A 21,515-nucleotide genomic window follows, 5' to 3' on the forward strand; every position below is an offset into this window, starting at 1 on the left:
GCTTTAGCTTTAGCATACCTCAAGCGACTCTGTTTGTGGCATGTGCGCAGAAAAGGCTTCTTCCACATTACTCTCCCATACAGCCTCTCCTTGTGCAAAGTGCTCTGAAAAGTGACTGATACACAGTGACTCCATCTACAGTAAGATGATGGTCTGTGGGTTGACTATGTTCTCACCATCCTAAGCCTCTGCCTGTGTTCCAATAATTAGTATTAAAATCAATAAAACGACAAGGGTGCCCAAATTATGCACATGCATGATTTTGTTTAAACAATATTGCACACTTTCTATAAATCCGATAAACTTCATTTGACTTCTCAAATATCACTATGTGCATCTGCTTTGTGATATATTTCACTGAAATTTCTGATCTGAACAACCAACGATTTATAACGACAAATCATGAAAAATATCAGAGTTGCCCAAACCTTTTCTTACCACTGTATTGCAACATGTGTGTGAGGTGAATACACACATACTGTAGTTATGATGGTTGCACACATAAATCTAGTTATAAGAAATATAGCTAGAACTTTCAATATGCATATATATACTAACCAAGACTGTCATCCCTTAATTCCGAGGTGTAACCCCGCCTTCGTACAACGGCAATGGTAGGAGCAAACACACGGATGTTTGGGTGGATGTTACTAGATGCCTTAGATCAGTGGTTCTCAAACTGTAATAATCTGGTCTAGGCCTGTAGCCTGCTGGTAACCCCAGCTAGCCCTGCTGGAGCAGGATTAGCATTAGTCGCAAAGGAGTAGCTCTTTTGCCGTTCAGCTATCCAATATTACCCTGTCGTACTGGAACATTCAGGGTAGAGCTGTCTGGCAGAATTAGTGGCTAACCGCAGCTAGCTCTAGTGGCTAGCTGCTAATGATAATATTGCTGCACTCAGCTATAGTGAAAGTCTGGAAATCGAAGCTTACTGTACATAAACAGAAGCGCTTTACTCACGCAAATTAACAGTTTTCAGGAGAGAAATACAGCACTAGTTTGACTTGGTTGAAAATGTTTTTTTTTGTTTACTTAACATAGCTTAGCAGTGAGACCTGCTGAATTAGAAGGAAAACATCACCTTTCCAGGCCCTAAAACATAGTACCACGTGGAACTTCATAATTCCCAATAGTTTCAAAGCACACACATTGCTTAACACTTGGTGGTACTTATAGACAACACGATCTAAAAAGTTTGAGTACCTCTGCCTCTGACCAATAAAGCAGGGCCTTTACTTTGAAAGGTGGTATAGACAAGTTAGATGGAGACCTAAGACTTATTGTTATTTAAGCGAAATTATTCCGACACCCTTTACCTCATATTATACTACTCATTCTGTACGCTTATTGTTACAGTTCTGACAGCTCTTCTTGCTGTCATGGAAAATAAGGTGAATACAGGAGATGCAGAGTTCCTGTGTTCCAGGTGTGACTGGACAGATGTGGTGTCAATGGTGTTTCCATGGTCGGACAAGCCTGAGGCGTTTTCCACAGTGAGGCACGTCACTCTGCTATCAGAGAACTGGGGGTTAACACAAGCAAACAAATACAATCTTTTAGAATTGTTCTTTTTAACACAAGAAATGGGTTACCATCATTACGAGCCAAAGGATCTGTTTTCAATACTATATATTTTTACTTTGTAGACGTGTTTTGGGTTGAGGCATGATCTTAACTTTACACAAGCTTACAAATTGATATTTGCTTCAGAAAATCAGAACATACATCGTTTTCATTTATATATTGTTGCTGTAACACAAAAAACTCAGTTCTTCTAAATAAATGTATTTTTCAGAATATAAAGGATTATAAGGCGCACTATCAGTGAATGTCTATTTTCTGGTCTATTTTCATACATAAGGCGCACTGGATCATAAAGTGCATTAAGGAACACTAGTAAGGATGCCTACATCAAAGTGAGCAAGGGTGTTGCCATTCTGTTTCCCTTCTAATGGGGAACCTGGGGGAAGCGTCTAATTAAACAAAACTGTAATTATTAAAAAAAAAAATCTTTCAAAGCTAAGCAGTTAATCCAGCAGTAAGGCTGGATGCTGTAACGCGTGGTGAGACGGGAGGCGGACGTTTAAACGGGTAAGACATGACTTTATTAAATAACAAATAAACAAGTAAACAAAACAGGGGAATAACGAAAATATCTATATACATAAACAAACAGGGAAAACCAACAAAGAACTAAGCTAAACTAAACAGATAATAACAAAACAAGGTAAGGGAATATATACAAAGGAATAATACGTAAATATATACAAAATAAACAAAGAAACAAACAAGAACTAAACGTGACTAGAAATATACAAGAAATAAAGGGAACTAGAAATAAACAAGAAACAAGCAGAGCGTGACGAAACCGTGAATAAACAATAGCTAACGTGGCGAGACAAAACGACAGAGGAAGGTGCAAAGACCGACAGCAAACGAAGACTAACAAGTACTATTTATACTAAACATGAAACAATGAACACCTGGGGAAACAGGTAACAAGGGGCGGAGCTACAAATTACACACACGTAATGGAAAAGTACAAGAGAAACACACTAGGAAACGGGGAAAACACAGGAAAACATAGCGAGGGCGTAACAGAAGCCCCTCCCTAAACGCGCAGCTCCCGAGGCGCGTAAGAACGAACCCCGGGGGCCGGCGGCGGGGAGAGGCCGGGAAACACAAGAGACGAGACCGGGGACTTGACTTGAGACAAAACAGGAGATGGGACAGAAGACTTGACAAAGAAAGGAGACGGAACAGGGGACATGACTGGAGACTGGACATTGGGCATAAACGGAGACTGGACATTAGACTGTACACTAGACGAGACACGAGACTGGACGGGGAACTGGACAGGGGACGATGACTGGACGTGAGACATGACAGGTGACTGGACAGGACTAGACATGGGAACGGGAACAAAAACATTGACAGGAACAGACACGAAAACGGTGACAGGAACAGGCACAGACAAACCAGACAGGACAGGAACCGGAACATAGACAGACACGGGGACCAGAACAGGAAGTGACATGGGAACCAGAACCACTTGGGGATGCCCAGGACTGGCTAAAGTCTGTGGGGTAGTCCATGGAGCCAGCCTGGGCAAAGTTCTTGGGCTGGAGTCCGGGGGCCTTGGGGTAGACCTGGGCACCCGAGGCTTGGGGCAAAACTTAGTCCTGGGTGCCGGGATGGGCTTGGGTGTGGTGACGGGCCTCGCTGGCGACGCGACGGCTTGGACAGCAGAAGCTGGAGGCGCGGCGACTCGGGCAGCAGGAGCTGGCGGTGCGGCGACTCGGGCAGCAGGAGCTGGCGGTGCGGCGTCTCGGGCAGCAGGAGCTGGCGGTGCGGCGTCTCGGGCAGCAGGAGCTGACGGCGCGGCGACTAGAGCAGCTGGGGCTGGCGGCGTGACGACGAGCATCGCTGGCGTCGGCGCTGGAGCGGTAGGCACCGCTGGCATAGGAGCATGGACGGTGGGCACTGCTGGCATCGGCACATGAGCAGTGGACACCGCTGGCACAGGAACATGGACGGTGGGCACCGCTGGCACAGGAACATGGACGGTGTCTGGCACCGCTGGCATCGTAGCAGGAGCGGTGGACATCGCTGGCATCGTAGCAGGAGCGGTGGGCACCGCTGGCACAGGAACATTGGCGGTGGGCACCGCTGGCACAGGAACATTGGCGGTGGGCACCTCTGGCACAGGAACATAGGCGGTGGGCACCGCTGGCACAGGAACATTGGCGGTGGGCACCGCTGGCACAGGAACATTGGCAGTGGGCACCGCTGACCTTGGAGCATGGACGGTGGCGGGCACCGCTGACACAGGAACATTAGCGGTGGCGGGCACCGCTGACACAGGAACACTCACATGAACAAACTTGGACCCTTGGGCTGTAGATGTCTGTGTGACGACTCGGGCTGCTGAAGACTGCACGGAGACTTGACCTAATTTCACCGCAGCGTATTCAGGTTCCGGGGTGGCAGTAGCAGTACAGTGTAGCGCCGTTGTCATGGGAACCCCGGAGCGAAGATCTGCTGCCGCTACGGGTGACTGGAAGCGCTGCTCGGCGGCCGCCGTGGAAGCTGGGTCTGCAGCCGTAGAAGATGCGAGCGCCGTAGCAGCCAGAGAAACTTGACCCGTGGAATCAGGAGATGCTAACTGCGTTAGCCGCGTAGCCGTGGGAATGCCTGGAGCTGCAGCCGCTGGAGATGCTAACTGCGTTAGCCGCGTAGCCGTGGAAATGCCTGGAGCTGCAGCCGCTGGAGATGCTAGCTGCGTTAGCCGCGTAGCCGTAGAGGAGCTTGGAGCTGCAGCCGCCGGAGATGCTAGCTGGTTAGCCGCTGAAGCTAGCTGCGGAGCCGCCGAGGTGGAGCGCGCCCTGGGAGGCGGGTGGACGGAAGACGGCGTCTTGAAAGCCGGCGCTGCTGAAGATCGCTCCGGGACGTAGGCGGCCTCCTCCCGGAGACACGGAGGACATCTGAGAGCCGGAAGGATTAACTCATCCTCCGAACTAGACGCAGCTGCGAGGAGGTCCACGTAATCCCAGAAGTAGGGATCCTCACAGCCTGCGTTTCTGCCCGCCTCGTGTCCCCCGAGGCCGATAGCCCCAACAGTTAGCCCCCCCCCAAGAAAATCCTCCGAATTTTGGGACCTCTTAGAACGCCTAGCCCGAGGCCTTCTCCGGCCTCGAGGCCTCGGGTTTTCCTGCGCCGAGGTCCCAAAGGGGGCATGACGGATGGCCAGCCCGGATCCAACCCAAGGGTTTCCCGCATAAACGTCCATGGCGGTCGGTCTTTCTGTAACGCGTGGTGAGACGGGAGGCGGACGTTTAAACGGGTAAGACATGACTTTATTAAATAACAAATAAACAAGTAAACAAAACAGGGGAATAACGAAAATATCTATATACATAAACAAACAGGGAAAACCAACAAAGAACTAAGCTAAACTAAACAGATAATAACAAAACAAGGTAAGGGAATATATACAAAGGAATAATACGTAAATATATACAAAATAAACAAAGAAACAAACAAGAACTAAACGTGACTAGAAATATACAAGAAATAAAGGGAACTAGAAATAAACAAGAAACAAGCAGAGCGTGACGAAACCGTGAATAAACAATAGCTAACGTGGCGAGACAAAACGACAGAGGAAGGTGCAAAGACCGACAGCAAACGAAGACTAACAAGTACTATTTATACTAAACATGAAACAATGAACACCTGGGGAAACAGGTAACAAGGGGCGGAGCTACAAATTACACACACGTAATGGAAAAGTACAAGAGAAACACACTAGGAAACGGGGAAAACACAGGAAAACATAGCGAGGGCGTAACAGATGCAACAGCATTAGCATTAGTCACTAACCGCAGTGCTAGCAGTAAAAAATGCTGCCTGGAAGCGGTTCGTCCCACATAACTTGTTTTAAAACGGCAAACACGCAGACTACAATTCAATATACTCGACTCAGAACGGTGAAAGAACTAGCATTGCGGTTAGCGGCTAATGCTAATGGTGCTGCACCCAGCCTTGCTGGAAAAACTTCTATGAAACTCCCTTCAATCACTGTACTTCAGCAGAGTGACTTTAATGAGCCTTAATACCTGACTGGTAGCATTTATACATAAGGAGGACTGTTGATTGTTGAGAAAATGAAAGAATTTTAAGTGTTCCTTATAGTCTGAAATACGGTACAGCTTTGCACAAGAAAGAAGAACACTTTCTTAACCTTCAATGGAAAGATTTTATTTAAAAAATTCATTTTGGGGTATTTTTATTAATCCATTTATAATGTACAGAACATTTTTTGACAGTGACCCTAAATGCATTATTTTAATATAAATGATATAAAACAATGACCTCTCCAAGCATAAGTTAATATAGATAACAAAGAAGTATTTCAGACAGGACATCGAGATATGAATATACATTCTCCTAAAATGATGAATAATTATAGAATAATATAAACCTCTCTTATACTCAGTGTTTGCTGTGGGATGTGTAGGCCAGGAGTGTGACATTGTACACTTCGGTTTCATCTCCTCTCAATATTAAGGGAACACAGACCTGAATCACCTCGTTGGGCTGAAACACAGGTTGCACACAGACAGACAGACAGACAGACAGAATTAATTACTTAAATATAGAAGCCCTTCTAGTAGTACTGTCATTTACAGACTGTACTATTATTATTATTATTATTATTATTTGTATTTTATTTTATTAATAATATTATTATTATTCACAGAGGAAAGACCCCCACAGAGCATTGGATAGGGACATGGTATGAGCAGATATTTTTATAGGTTTATAGCTATAGTTTTTTGTGAATATATATTTTAGATTTTTTTCCTTTTTTTCCCAAGAACAACTATAACATACAGAAACAGATAAAGGTATAGAAAAATATAACACAAGATTAAGATACTGTGAACAACACAACACATTCTGCACACACCCCTCCAACAGGGGAAAAGTAAAATCAACATAAATGTATACAGCTCTGGAAAAATATAAAAGACCACTTAAAATGAGTTTCTTTGATTTTACCAAATTGAAAACCTCTGTAATATAATCAAGAGGAAGATGGACGATCACAAGCCATCAAACCAAACTGAACTGTTTGAATTTTTTGCGCCAGGAGTGAGTAGCATAAAGGCAGTGAGTGAGTAAGACTGGTGGAGGAGAACATGCCAAGATGCATGAAAACTGTGATTAAAACTAGGGTTATTCCACCAAATATTGATTTCTGAACTGTATAAATATGAACTTGTTTTCTGTGCATTGTTTGAGGTCTGAAAGCTCAGCATTTTGTTTGTTATTTCAGCCATTTTTCATTTTCTGCAAATAAATGCTCTAAATGACAATATTTGTATTTGGGATTTGGGAGAAATGTTGTCTGTAGTTTATAGAATAAAACAACAGTGATCATTTTACGCAAACATAAACCTATAAATAGCAAAATCAGAGAAACTGATCCAGAAACTGAAGTGGTGTCTGAGCTGTATATGCATACATACATACACCTACATATCTATTTACATACAAGCATGTGTACGTACATACCTACATACCTACACTCACACAGAAATATACAATGGTTACAGTTTTTTTTAAAGACTGTAAACCCCGGCTGCTGGGTTTTAACAGGGTTTTGTGATAAGCTTACATGGTTGACCTAAATGTGATTTTTTTTTTTACTACAATGGCTTAACAAATTATTATAATGTGTTACATAATCCCGTTGGAAAACTAGACACTATTTTGATTAGTGAAGCTTTATTTATTTAGAGATTTTCTACATGGCTGAATCTTCCTGAGAGGATTTAAATGAGGGTTAATGGGGCATGAACATAATGCTTTAGACTTTCTAGATATGCCCATTTTCTACTATTGTGACACAATATTATCAGGATGCTCCTGCAGGAACCTAAAGTGAAACTATTTAAAAATACTGCAGCCTGGGTTCTTAGTAAAACTAGACAATCTTAACATATTATGAAATATACAGACATATAAAGCCACACTTTATCAATTTATATTACAAGAAATCAATTTATATTACAAACTGTCATGATTACTTTGATCACATGGTGCTGGATTCTTCAGTAGGCTTCAGCAGGATGAACTCTTAAATAACCTTTTAGACAATGTTCAAGACTAGGCTGGAAATGCACTTGTTTATCCTAGATTTTGGTAATTAATGTATACCTATAGCTGGTTAAAAAAAAATAAAAAAAAATCGATTCTCGATTATGACCATTCTATTATGATGTGCTAGCTATACATTTGGCCATTGGCATTTAGCTGATGCTCTTATCCAGAGCAATGTACAAGGTTATTCCAATTACAGAGGTGGGCTAATGTAGAGTTAGGAGTCTTGCCCAAGGACTCTTATTGGTGTTGCACCCTGGTCTCCCACATGAGGTGATAGTTGACTAGCAGGTAGTGGAGTTATCCACTGCGCCACACCATTTAATTTCCAATTTTTCATTTATTTATTTTTTGATGAATTGTAAGCAGCCCCCTTCAACCTTACAGGCAATCAGTTTCTGAATCAGTTTCTCCGTTTTTGCTATTTATAGGTATATGTTTGACACAACATTCCTCCCAAATTCCAAATAAAAATATTGTCTTTTAGAGCATTTATTTGCAGAAAATGAAAAATGGCTGAAATAACAAAAAAGATGCAGGGCTTTTAGAGCTCAAATAATGCAAAGAAAACAAGTTTACATTCATAAAGTTTGAAGAGTTTTTAATCACAGTGTTCATGTATCTTGGCATGTTCTCCTCCACCAGTCTTACACACTGCTTTTGAATAACTTTACGCCACGCCTGGTGCAAAAATCCAAGCAGTTAATTTTAGTTTGATGGCTTGTGATCATCCATCTTCCTCTTGATTATATTCCAGAGGTTTTCAATTTGGTAAATCTAAGAAACTCATCATTTGTATTTAAACTTTTATTTCATTAGCTTGATGAGCAGTAATGAGCAAAGCCATAAAGTGCATTATTAAACATTGTTCACTACAAATACCCACAAGCATATGTTAACTATAAGCATGCTTTATGTAGTGATCCAGGTGTTTTAAATGTAAGGAACATTGAATAGGCCACAGTTTCAGTAACATAGCTAATTTTAGACTGGAGTGCCCTTTAAAATACTTACTTCAATACATTCCTTTTCTTGGGAAGACCTTATATCACCACACTCTGTGCTACATTTAAAACAGTGTGTTATTCTGGCGATGTGAGTAGCATGAGCTTGTGCTGATAATAAATCCAGAGGTCAAGCCGTACCCGCTCTGTGATTAAAACTAAGCAAATGCATGCTGTACAAATGAGGGCCAGGGATTTTCCTGTCCTGTTACTCACTGTGTGGCCAGCAGAGGGAGTCCAGGTGACTGTGATGGTGCGCCTGTGTCCTGCCTCCACACTTCCTTTAGAGGGGTCCACACTGAAGCCGTGCTGCTGGAGAGCCTCCATTTTCTCCCAGAGAAACTCCACATTCTGGGCAAGAGGTGAAGACAGAGACAGAGGAGTGTGTAGTGCAGGAGTCAATATATTAAAATGAAGAACAATCACGAACACAAAATAAAACAGTAATGATGATTACTGGGTGTCAGGGGCGTCACGATGCATCGCAATTAGAAACATGTATGATATTCCTTGTAAAAACAGGTGATTCCAGGTTTTATTACTATAAAATCTCATGCAGAATTCTACTAGTGCAGGTCAGAGAACCAGCGGGCGTGAGCAAAGAACGAGGACATAATAATAATAATAATAATAATAATAATAATAATAATAATAATAATAACAATAACAATAACAATAACAGACGGAAGCCAATCACACAACCGCTTTTTGATGTCAGTCACATTTTAAGCCCATCAACAGCCAGAGTTAGCTGTTCATTTTTTTTGTTATAGCTTCCTAAAAAGGATTTGTTATGGACAGTGAGTTTTGCTATTAGCCACCCAGCTTTCAGAATTAGAATTAGAATTTTATACCAAAATTGCTACAATACCCAAACAGCAAAGCTTAAAATTTAGTCAGGACAAAATAAAAGGAATGACAGCATTAGTTTGAGCTGCATTTTTTTTACCAGAACATTACACATTTATCCTCACTCTTGTTTTAATAATATTGAGCCAGGTCATTACATAATTGTTATTAATTCAGCCAGATGTGATTGAATGTTTTATTAGGTTGCAGAGGATTATATAGAACTGTCAGTATTAGGATGTGATTATGTTGCTTTAATGTGTTTCTGGAGCATCTATCAAAATGTGTCCTACTTTTGCTTTTATATTGCACTACAGTGGTATGGAGAGTATGGAGTGTTTGGTGCTTTTTTGGTTTTTACCTTCTTAGCAACAGGCTGTGAAGTACGGATGCAGCCCACCTCTATTTCCCGCATTGCTGCCATCATCCTGCCCTCACCATACACACTCCTCATAGTCAGCAACACTGGAGTGGGTGGCTTCTCGCCCTCTGTGTGTGTGTAATACATGCATTAGACAAAGTGAGAGGCATAGTATACATTTACAGTACACACACACAAATGAAAATCCCAAAATACACTGATTAAAAATAACTGATAAAAGCTGAGTGTACAGAGGTGACTGAAACATTCTAGGGTTTTTATTTTGACAGCCCAACTACGGACTAAGATACAGTGGCTTGCAACAGTATTCACACCCCTTAAACTTTTTTTTAATTTTTTTTTTACATTTTGTCATCTTACAGCCACAAACATTTTATAAACTATTTTATTTTATTGATATTTTAAGTGATAGACCAACACAAGGTATCACATAACTGTGAAGTGAAACAACTATGATACAAATCTGACAATTGTGTGCAAGAGTATTCAGCCCCCTTTACTCTCAAACCCCTATAAAAAATCCAGTGTCATCAATTCAGTGCCTTCAGAAGCCTTAACTTAATAAGTTAATAGAGTCCAGCTGTGTCTAAATTAGTCTGGGTATAAATACAGCTGTACTGTAAAGGCCTCACTGGTTTGTTAGAGAACTCTAGTGAAAAAACAGCATCATGAAGACCAAGAAACTCACCAGACAGGTCAGAGATAAAGTTGTGAGAGAAGTTTAAAGCAGGGATAGGTTATAAAAACCTATCCCTATCCTAGACCCAAGAAGAAAACCATTGTTAAAAGAAAGACATAAGAAGTGTTGTTTGCACTTTGTTACAAACCATATGGAAAAGGTGCTGAGGTCAGATGAGATGAACCCTGAACATTTTTGTCTAAATGCAAAATGCTATGTGTGGTAAAAAGTAACACTACTCAACACCCTGAACACACCAACCCCACTGTGAAACGTGGTGGTGGCAGCATAATGCTGTAGGGATGCTTTGTCTTCAGCAGGGTCACGGTTGGGAAGATGGACGGAGTAAATACAGAGCAACCCTGGAAGAAAACTTGTTGGAGACTATAAAAGACTTGAGACTGGAAAGGAGATTTACCTTCCAGCAAGACAATGACCCTGAACATACAGCCACAGCTACAGTGGAATGATTTAGATCAAAGAATATTCATGTGTTAGAATGGCCCAGTCAAAGTCTTGACCTAAATGCCACTGAGCTTCTGTAGCAAGACATTAAAATATTTCTGTTCACAGACGCTCTCTATCCAACCTGGCTGAGCTTGAGCTGTTTTATAAAGAAGAATGAAGCAAAAATCTCAGTCTTCAGATGTGCAAAGAAGATAGAAACAAACCCCAAAAGACAGCTGTAATTGCAGTGAAAGGCAAAGTATTGATATAGTGGGCCGGATACTTTTGCATGTCACACTTTACAGATTTTTATTAGATTAAAACTTTGAAAACCATGTACCATTTTGTTCTACTTTAAAATTAAGTTCTACTTTGTGTTGGTTGATCACCTAAAAAAATATATAGATTTATATATAATAAATCTCATATAGGTTTGGGAACCTGTGATGTATAGAAAGAGACAGCAGCACTGGCGTACCTGTGTGTTCTGTTTCTGCTGGGTTGTATATGTGATTAGGGATGAGTGATTCAGAGCACACGTCCAACGCATCCCCACCACACACAAACATGTTATGGCACCATGCTGCTCCTCGCAACTCCTTAACACACACTGTCTGCTGTTGGTAGACATAAGTATACACATGTTAAAAGTACTGCCAATATTACAACTCTTCTCTTCAGTACATGTGTATTTTTACCTGTAAAATCCCTACGTAATATTAGAATAAATAGAAATCAACATAAATACAGTAACAGTAACAAGATTAAACTTGTTTTCAGTAAAGTTACTGATATGTTGGATATAAGAATACTGTTGAATACATCTCCTTAACCTTCAGACACTGTACGTATTTGTTCAGTTCTACTAGCAACTCATCTGATTTACTATTAACTAGTCTTAAAACAGATTTTTATTCTTTAGCTTTGAACCCAAAATGAGATTTTGCTCTTGTTTAAGTATTTTTTTACTCTTTTATTTGTTTTCTTACTAAATTTTTAATAATTTATTTATATTTTGCTTTATTGTTTTATTAATTGTTTTTATGTTTAATAATTATCTATGTATAGCACTTTGTTTCAGTTGTTGTTGATTTTTTTAAGTACTTTGAAAATAAATTTGAGTTGATGAAGAACTGATTAGATAAGATAACAAGATATTGGAGGGCGGCTATAAGTAATCTGTCTTCTTGAGAAGATAAGCCAACACACTCATATACACATACTGTATTTATTTTTTATTTGACTATTAAGCGCATCGTATTATAAGGCACACTATTAATAAACATCTATTTTCGGGTCTATTTTCATACATAATGCACACCAGATTATAAGGTGCATTTTTAACGATACCAGTAAGGAACAAGGGTGTTGCCAAGTTTCCCTTCTAATGGGGAAGCGTAAGTAAACAATACTGTAATTCTTTAGAATATATATTTTAAAGTCAAACGAGTGCTGGATGTTACTCTACACAGATTTCTCTCCTAACAGCTGTTTATTTGGGTAAGTAAAGCGCTTCAGTTTATTTAAAGCAAGCTTAGATTTCCAATATTTTCAACAGCACGATTTGCAGCTGCTCCAGCTGCGGTTACCAGAAGCACTAGCCACAGTTAGCAGCAGCGCTATATGCTTTTAACAGCAGCATTAGCCGTGGTTAGCAGTAGCACTAGCCACGAATAGCAGCAGTGCTAGCTGTGATTAGCAGCAGCACTAGCCGCGGTTAGCAGCAGGGCTAGATACTCAGCGCTAGTAAATGCAGTCAGACAGTGCCACACTGAGGAACTCTAAGTGTTTTGGTAAGCCAAGGCGCTGTCAGCTAATTGGTCCCACTTAGCTTGTTTTAACATGACAAACACGCAGACTACAGTCCAATTTAGCTGCGAAAGAGCTAGCTCTGCGGTTAGCAGCTAGTGCTAATGATGCTCCAGTCTCGATGCTGGAGAACTAAACTGAAACTCCTGTATAGCGCTGTACTTCAGCTGAGTGGCTTTACTGCTCCTTACAACCAGACTGGTAGAATTCATACATAAGGTGCACCGGATTATAAGATGCAGTTACAATTTTTGGGAAAATGAAAGAATTTAAAGTGTGCCACATAATGCACAAATATGGTATATAAACTCAGAATGTGCTGTTTTCATTTGTATTTATTTACAGCAGCATAATTCAAACAATTATATATGTATTGCCGTTTGGTTCCCCCTAAAGGTGGAGAGTGTAATTTACTGCAGTGAAGACAAGTAATGCATTGAGCCATGCTGAGATTTCCCACCACTTTCCTTGGGCTGGGTCAGGCTCTGTTTTTAATGGTATTTTTATTTTATATAAATCTATGGCGTGATGATCACAATATAGCAAAGTGAAAAATCAAACTGTGTAAATTGTTGCACACGTTAAAAATGTTATAATCACGCAGCTCTGGAACTGCTGTGAGCACTGTACACATGTACACATGCTTATACTTGCATAGCCTTATAGCTGTTTTATGTGTTTTGCACCAAGACTATATGTTTAAAATAAAAAATGTGTTTTATATTCTTAAACAGAATATAGAAAGTGTTATATATTCTTAAACATTGTTACTTTTAATAGAGTAGAGGAATTGTAAATTAAGTTATTGTTCTTGGTCTATTTGGGTTTAATGAGTGTGCAGTGCATAGCCTTATTGTTGTTTTATGTGTTTTGCACTAAGGCTATATGTTAAAAAAAATGTTCAGAAAGTGTTTTTTATTATTAGACATTGTTCATTTTATTAAAGAAGGCGGGGAGATCGGTTCTTCATAAACTCTGTTATTAAATGATAGGTCTATGTTACTTCACTGTTGCTATTCTCCCTTCTACAGGTAATTGAAGCATCAATATAATTCTGAAGCCATCATTTTCATTTAGTTTATTTCAATTTAAATTTCATTTAAAATGCAACATTATACTGCTTAACATGTTACATTTTTAACAAATAAACACTTTATATACATGATTAATTGATTTATTTGCTCACTTTGTTCAGAAGTTGCACCCTGAGTGTGTCTCGGTAATGTCGGCTTTTATGGTCAGGCTGAAAAGTCACAGTGATGTCCTGAGTTTTTCCCGGGCCCACGGCACCCTCTGCTGGTGCCACACTGAACACACTCTGCCCGCTGTAGTTCTGAGTGCCTGCATGGATGGATAAAGAAAATATAATGATGATCAGCCAGAACAGTGGTGGCAAAAAAAAAAAAAAAAAAATCCAGATATATAAAACTGTATGTAAGCAGAATCCCATGCACACTCTCTTAGTACATCACAATTAACTTCATATTGTTTACACATGCCTGAGCACATCACTCTGCCATGTCCCTCCCTCAATTACGTAGATTATAATAACAGGCATTGGAATATTAGGAAAATGGCTAAGAAATGAAACTTTACTGAGGTTCAGAATAAGAAGCCAAAACATTTTTATTTAGCTCTCCCCGAGATAAACAATAGACACTAAAGGGCAAAATGGCATTCCTCATATTGGGTCAAAAAAACATAATAGTCACTGAAAATACACTCTCAACGACTTCAACCATTGTCAGTATCTTTCTTAATGCCAATGCTGCCATCTCCAACATATAGATCTACCACTGCAGCATTTTACACACACTAAGATATATAATCTAAGATAAGTGGATACACGTTAATAAATTATTATTTCAGTAAATCAAAGAAATGTCTTTGTAATTGACTGGTTTTAACCAATAATAATGATAACAGGTGTGTGATATTGGGCACAATTGTACACCCTGCACAAGGTGTGTCACAATGTTCATTGCTATCTTACACTCTGTTAACAGTGTATTTTCGTACCTTGCACCTAGGCCTGTCGCTTATGACTTATCGTACGATAATTTTATTTTACCGCGATAATATTTGCCGACGTCGATAACATCCATTGGGCGCGTGAGTTTGTTTACATTAGAACGAGCCGCGCTGTGCGGCTCTCTCGCCGACAGCGACATCTATCGGTTAGGAAATGAGTGTAGTGGCAGGCGGAGCTCATCAGTGACACACACACACAGCGGAGCAAACGTGTTTTTGTGAACGTATTCGAAGACTTTCTCTTAACTAAACCGCTTTAGAGAGCGGTTAGAAGGTTTTTTAGAAGTCCGGACGGTGTGGGAGTATTTTGGCTTTAAGCCAAATGAGCGAGAAGAACATCAACGCGAATCAGTCGGTTTGTTGACTTGTTTCAAAACAGAGGAAACAAAGCTGAGATCTCATTTAAGGCACAACCATCCAGCCCAATTTTCCGAGCTGAATATTGAATATGAATATTGTTACCCCAGAGATCCTGCCTCAAGCCCCACAGGGGGAACATGCTGGTGTTTCTTGCTCTGAATTTGTCTGACAGTTACTTTAAAAAATACATTTATAGCAAGAGCTCTGGGCTGCTGAACCATATCATATGGACACTTGTGTCTTTGGACACTCCTTTGTGTTACAGTAAACACATATATAATGAAAAAAAATAATAATAATCTGCAAGTGCCTTTGTGCTGTGTCCAGAGTTTTTTTTTTTTTAATTAAATGTAAATGTTGTTACTTTTTGTTGTTTAATATTTAGTGCAGTTTTCTCAGAGTCCAGAGTGCTTGTACTTTATTTGCTTTAGTTATTTTGGACATTAAAATATTTGTATATTGGAAGCCCAGTGTCTGATCTTAGTAATAAAAAGTTAGTTTAACTGTAAAATGGTGTAATAGTATTATTATGCTAGTATATTATCACTGTGACACATTGTCTTAAAGCTTCTTTGGGAGCCCAGAAGCAGGAAAAAGCTTTTTTTTTTTTTTTTATAATTCCCCTTTAAAATGACAATATTATAGTTTATCGTGTTAATTTCTGGGACAATATATCGTCCTAAAAATTTTGTTAGCGTGACAGGCCTACTTGCACCTGCACCGTTAAAGTAGTGTCAGAGTTTAGGAATAAATCTACACAGATGGGCGTGGTTGTCTGGAAGTGAGGTGTGTTCAGGTAAATTTCGGACGTATTGCTTTCTTAATGGTGGAACAACAGTTAATAGTTCATAAAACAAATAAAAAATACTATTGCGCCAAACTCAGAGTGCACCTGCCTCTTAAAGGGAATGGCAAGTGACATGCTGATTAGTTTATTTCACGTTACGTCCAAAACACCCCATATTTAATTGAAAGAATAAGTACATTCCTTTTGCGTGTTTCGCGGCGCGCAAGGTTTATGTTTTGTGTCTTCTCAATACCAAAGACACACCGCCCTAAATCCAGCTGTGTGATGCACGGTTGACGCACGTTCTCGCGCTCTAGTCACATTTAGTACATCTGACCGTGAGTGTGAAATATGGCCTGCGCAATGTTTTCGTATGCACACACCTTGAGTACATGAGGCCCCTGATATACACAGTTGTGAGCCTGCCTTTGCTGACTTACCCAGGGTTGAGTGTGGTGTGGAGTGTGAAGAGAGGAATGCTGGGAGGGAGCGGGAGATGCTGTGATTAGAGAGACTGTCCAACAACACCCTGAACTGAACCGGTACAGAGGATGAATTCTGCAGCTGCATACATACAAATACAAATAAATACAAATTAATCAATATGAACTCCAAATGACCATCAATGTAAAGAAAGAATAAATAATACCAATATATTATTCAATGTACAAACATGTTTACATATGTTATTGATTTATGTTTTTTTCCTGTAACTTTGTGTAGGAGAGTAACACAATTTCCCAGACATCCCAAGTTGCAAAAGTTGATTTCAGGGAGGTTACATCTCCATCCTGGGAGATTATATGTGACTCGTGGGCATCAGGGAGCCGCTACCGAAATGAAGGAGACTCCCACAGCTTCAGGGAGACTTGGTTTGTCTGCATTCCTCTGCTAGTCAGCTGTATATCCCAATCACAAATAATGCCTCTTTCGACACATGTGAAGACAGCCACCTCCTCTTTTTTTCGAACTGTTGCTGATCACATCAGCCCACAGACATCTTGTGCTGATCAACATCATCGTTTGGAGTGATGTGGAAAGAGAGCGCCATCTACCCGTGCAAAGAGAGCAAGTCCAATTGTGCTCTCTCAGGACTCCAGCAGCTAAAGCAAGCTGCATGACTGGGATTCAAACTAGCGATTATAGTGGTAGCACTTAAGACCGCTGGACCATATGGCGCCCACTAACACATTAACAAATTATCAGTATAATAGCAGTAGTGAAGCATCTAAATACACTGTGTTAAATATCCCTGCAGGCATGTAACAGTATTAGACATTATTCTGACGTAAAATTTTTGTCATCTGACGTCATGACCAACATTTAACCTAAAATTACATCTATTGATGTTTGTGGCCGTTTGGGGTAAAGATCGTAAAAGATCTGCTGTACATGCATTATATATATATTTAGTAGAATTGTAGTAGTACTATTGATATGCTACATGCAATAGAACATATTTAGTAAGAATATGTTGATGATCTAATGAATGTTCAGGTGGTGCTACATCACTGATATGTTGGTAAGTTAATTAGATTGCTTGATTTATTTAAAAAGGACCACTCAAAATAAAGTATAACCAAAGTATGCTCTTAAATTTCTCTTTTGATGCTTCATATCAGGCAAGTGTAACTCCATCTCTAACACCTTTTAACATTTTACCAGATTTGTGAATAATTTGAACATCTGTATATAAAAGTTAAACTGAATAGTACTCTTTAGCTCCCTTAAAATATGACCTGAAGCTATTAGAAAATACTGCTAGAAAATAAAAGTTACCGTAAAGGTTTGGGTGGTGGTTTCTTTCTCCAGCACATCTCCAAAGTTCATGACTCCTCCCTCAGGAGAGCAGGTGACAAGAGGCTTAATGCCCTCCCCACACAGCGTAAACTCCAGAGCCATTTTACTACAGCTCACCTCCAGCTTCTCACAGTACTGATCAAACAAACACACAATTACAGAAATCAATATTTACGATTTTGCATTGTACTTTCTCCAGTAACTGTGTAGTTAATTAATTTATCATTAGATCATTATTAGAACACTGTGCCTCTTGTTGTCTTGTAACTTATATAACTACATAAATATGATGAACAGTCAAAAAAAATGAAAAGTCTGTATTTTTAATTTATTTGGCAAAACCATGGTTGATCAAGGTTTGCAACCATTTTAAACTGTTCAAAATATTTGAATTACTTAAATATTTTACCACAGCAAGTTTGACAGCTTAAGCTTCACCTCAGCTAAGTTTGGAAACAATATGAGAAATATTAAGTGACATTGTGATTATTAATTCCTGAACATGCAGTGAGTGTCTTCAGTTGAACATAAAACAGTACAAAGGTTGTGATGTTACTGTTGTCAAAGATTACTTTCTTTAAATTAATTAACCACTTCAAAAAGTACATTAAAGTGAGGTATAACACTCAATAGCACACAATATTTATGTCCATTCAGAGTAAATCTTGAAAAATGTATTGTGACAGAGTGCCCACCAACAGTCTTTTTTCATGTCTTGTGCCTGCAACGTTAAAATAGAGTTATATATAGATAGATATAGTATATAATTATGCCGATAGGCGTGGTGGTCTGGATGTGAAGTGTGTTCAGGTAAATGTTTGGTGTATTGCTATCTTGGCGACAGAAAACATAGGTGCACCACTGACTGATTTAAACCCTGACAACAGTCATTAGTCTGACATCCATACCTAAGCTAGGCAGGCATGCAGCAGCACAAACCCAACTTCAACATTAAACACAATACAAAATAAAATAGCATTTCTATTCCTGGTGCACCTGTCAAAATACCCATAAAAAATCAAACTATGCGTATAACAAACAACCCCACGATTAATTAAGATAATTATTACATGCTTTTTGTTCATTTTGAGCCATGCAAGGCGTATTTTTCCTGTTGTTATGATAGCAAAGACACACTGACATCAAGCTGCTCCAAATCAAGCTGCACAGTGAGCGGTGGATGGCTCACCTATAGATCACTAAAATAGGGCTGATAGTGTTTGGTATGATATGATAAACAACTATGCTGTGACACAAAAAGCATGTTATACTGATACTGACCCCATTCATGTAAATTATGTAAAATGTAAAACATGTAAAATATTTCAGCATTAAAAAAAATCAGATCACTGTTGCCAGGACTTGAATCTGGCCCTCTTTATTTTTGCTATATGTGGTTAACTCCAGCAGAGGTCAGTGTGACTCACCTTTTTGGCCGAAGCTGGAGTGAAAGCCAGCAGGAGTGTGTGGGTGTCTCCAGGTCTGACCTCTCTCATAGCGTTCTGAACGGAGAACGGCCCATTAAGACCCATCAGTGAAGATTTCAGCTACAGCACACATTACATACAGACATTAATAAGAATAAATGCAGTAACAATTCTGGAAATATCAACATCAAGAGCAATAATCACAGAAGCTTAGTGGTTCAGAGGGATACCTTCACAGTCTCTGAGGAGATGTTCTGGACTGTCACTCTTTTCAAAACCTTCTGACCTACAGCAATGAAATCAATCAAACAAACCATTATAAACACAAATACTGAATAAATAATATGGAAAACTGGAAGAATACAACTTAATTACCTAATATAACCTGGTTAAAGTTGATTGTGGTCTCTCCATTGTTAGAAATGACCACCAGTAATGGTCTGATGGCTGGACAATGCAGCTCCAGATAAAGGGTGTTATGGGGACTGTAAAGAAGGTAATGGTTTTTAATCAGAACCCTAACTCTTAAGACAAAAAAGCCTCAAAATAGTGTACATTGACTTTGGTGAATAAAAGTTGTGATCCCTTTAAAATGTTATATATTTCTGCATAAATTTACAAAGGTTGCACTTGGGCATTTTTCAGATTAATAAACACAATTTAACACCAGACAAAGATAACCAGAGTAAATATAAAAAGCAGTTTTTAAATATTAAAAAAAATCTAGTCCAAACCAATCTATCCCTATGTAAAAAGTGTTTTCCCACTAAAACTAATAACTGATTGTGCCAACAGCAATCAAGCTTTTCTGTTAACTGGCAATAGGTCTTTCACATCTCTGTGGAGGAATTTAGTTTCCCTCTTCTTTACAGAATTGTTTATTTCAGCCACATTGGAGGAATTTCCAGCATGAACGACCTGTTTAAAGTCATGCCACCCCATCTCAATCAGACTCTGACTAGGCCACTCCAAAACCTCTTTTAGTATTTTTAAACCATTCAGAGGTGGACTTGCTGATGTGCTTTGGATCATTGTCCTGCTGCAGAACCGGGTACACCTGAGCTTAAGGTCACACACTGATGGACAGACATTACCCTACAGAATTTTCTGATAGGGAACAGAATTCATGGTTCCATCAATTACAGCAAGTTGTCCAGGTCCTGAAGTATCAAAGCAGAACTACCACCACCATGTTTAACTTACTGTATGATGGTCTTTTTATGAAATTATGTGTTAGTTTTATGCCAGATGTAACGTGACACACCTCTTCCTCTTGTCAGTCAAAAGAATATTTTCCTGGGGTCCTAGGGAAATGTAAGATGAGCTGTTGTGTTCTTTTTGGTCAGCAGTGTTTTTTTTACCTGGGAACTCTAACATGGAGATAATTTTCACCCAGTATCTTTCATATTATTAAATCAAGAACACTGACCTTAACTGAGGCATGTGAGACCTGCAGTTCTGTAAATGTTGTTCTTGGTTGTTTTGTGACCTCCTGGATGAGTTGTCCATGTCGTTTTGGAGGAATTTTGGTAGCCTGGTCACTCCTGGGAAGGTTCACCAGTGTTCCATATTTTCTCCATTAGTGAATAATAGCTCTCACTGTGGTTCTCTGGATTCCCAAAGCCTTAGAAATGACTTTTATAGTCTGATACATTTCAATGTTTTTTTGTTTCACATCTGTTCTTGAAATACTTCAGATCAGGGTATAATGTGTTCCTTCTTGAGAGGTTGTCCTTCTTGATCAGCTTCATGTTGTCAGAAGCTGTATTTAAATGATTCCTTAATTCTACAGGTCTGGCATTAATCAGGCTTGGGAGGCAATTACTTTTTCATATAGGGCCAGGTTGATTTGTATTGCTTTTTTCCGTTAATAAATGAAATCATCATCTAAAAACTGTGTTTTGTATTTACTCAGGTTATATTTGTCTGATATTAAGGTTTGTTTGATAACATGAAAACAGTAAGTATGATAAAAAAGTGAAAACAAACTGTATGTAATTCATGCAGTGACCAGAAGCTCACCTGTATATAGGCTCCTCAGACTCCTGTTGCATAATGTCGCCATTAGAAACAAAGCAAGGGATGACATAACGGCTGAATCGCTCTTTAAAAGAGCGCAGGAGAGAGGCCTTTCCAGCAGCATACTCGTCTGAGCTGATAAAAAAAGAGTGCAATTATAACAATATTTATCTATTTCACTTCCAAACTTTTCCAAATACAAACAGCATAAAAATAGCATTGTAGTTAATTATGTGTTATGTATTATACCACT

The 21,515-nt window shown here is 39.4% G+C and overlaps 1 protein-coding gene across 3 annotated transcripts in view; it reads right to left on the bottom strand.

The window, feature by feature from the left end:
• Positions 1-411: 411 nt before the first annotated feature.
• The window catches only part of cfap74 (cilia and flagella associated protein 74), a 104,251-nt gene continuing 83,147 nt past the window's right edge, over positions 412-21,515 (bottom strand). For 2 of the 3 annotated variants that reach the window (XM_049485979.1, XM_049485977.1), the window contains 11 exons: positions 21,266-21,397; positions 19,619-19,728; positions 19,474-19,529; positions 19,244-19,363; positions 17,796-17,951; positions 16,457-16,580; positions 14,025-14,179; positions 11,508-11,646; positions 9,883-10,010; positions 8,889-9,023; positions 5,772-6,099 (listed from right to left, as the gene is read on the bottom strand). In XM_049485979.1, coding sequence (XP_049341936.1) covers positions 5,995-6,099; positions 8,889-9,023; positions 9,883-10,010; positions 11,508-11,646; positions 14,025-14,179; positions 16,457-16,580; positions 17,796-17,951; positions 19,244-19,363; positions 19,474-19,529; positions 19,619-19,728; positions 21,266-21,397 — 1,360 coding nt within the window. In that variant the 3' untranslated portion in view covers positions 5,772-5,994. Of the gene's footprint in view, positions 1,523-5,771; positions 6,100-8,888; positions 9,024-9,882; positions 10,011-11,507; positions 11,647-14,024; positions 14,180-16,456; positions 16,581-17,795; positions 17,952-19,243; positions 19,364-19,473; positions 19,530-19,618; positions 19,729-21,265; positions 21,398-21,515 lie in introns of those variants that run through there. The other variant, XM_049485978.1, reaches the window with a different exon arrangement.

The sequence above is a fragment of the Astyanax mexicanus genome, chromosome 12, assembly GCF_023375975.1.
Source record: "Astyanax mexicanus isolate ESR-SI-001 chromosome 12, AstMex3_surface, whole genome shotgun sequence".
Classification (NCBI taxonomy): domain Eukaryota; kingdom Metazoa; phylum Chordata; class Actinopteri; order Characiformes; family Acestrorhamphidae; genus Astyanax; species Astyanax mexicanus.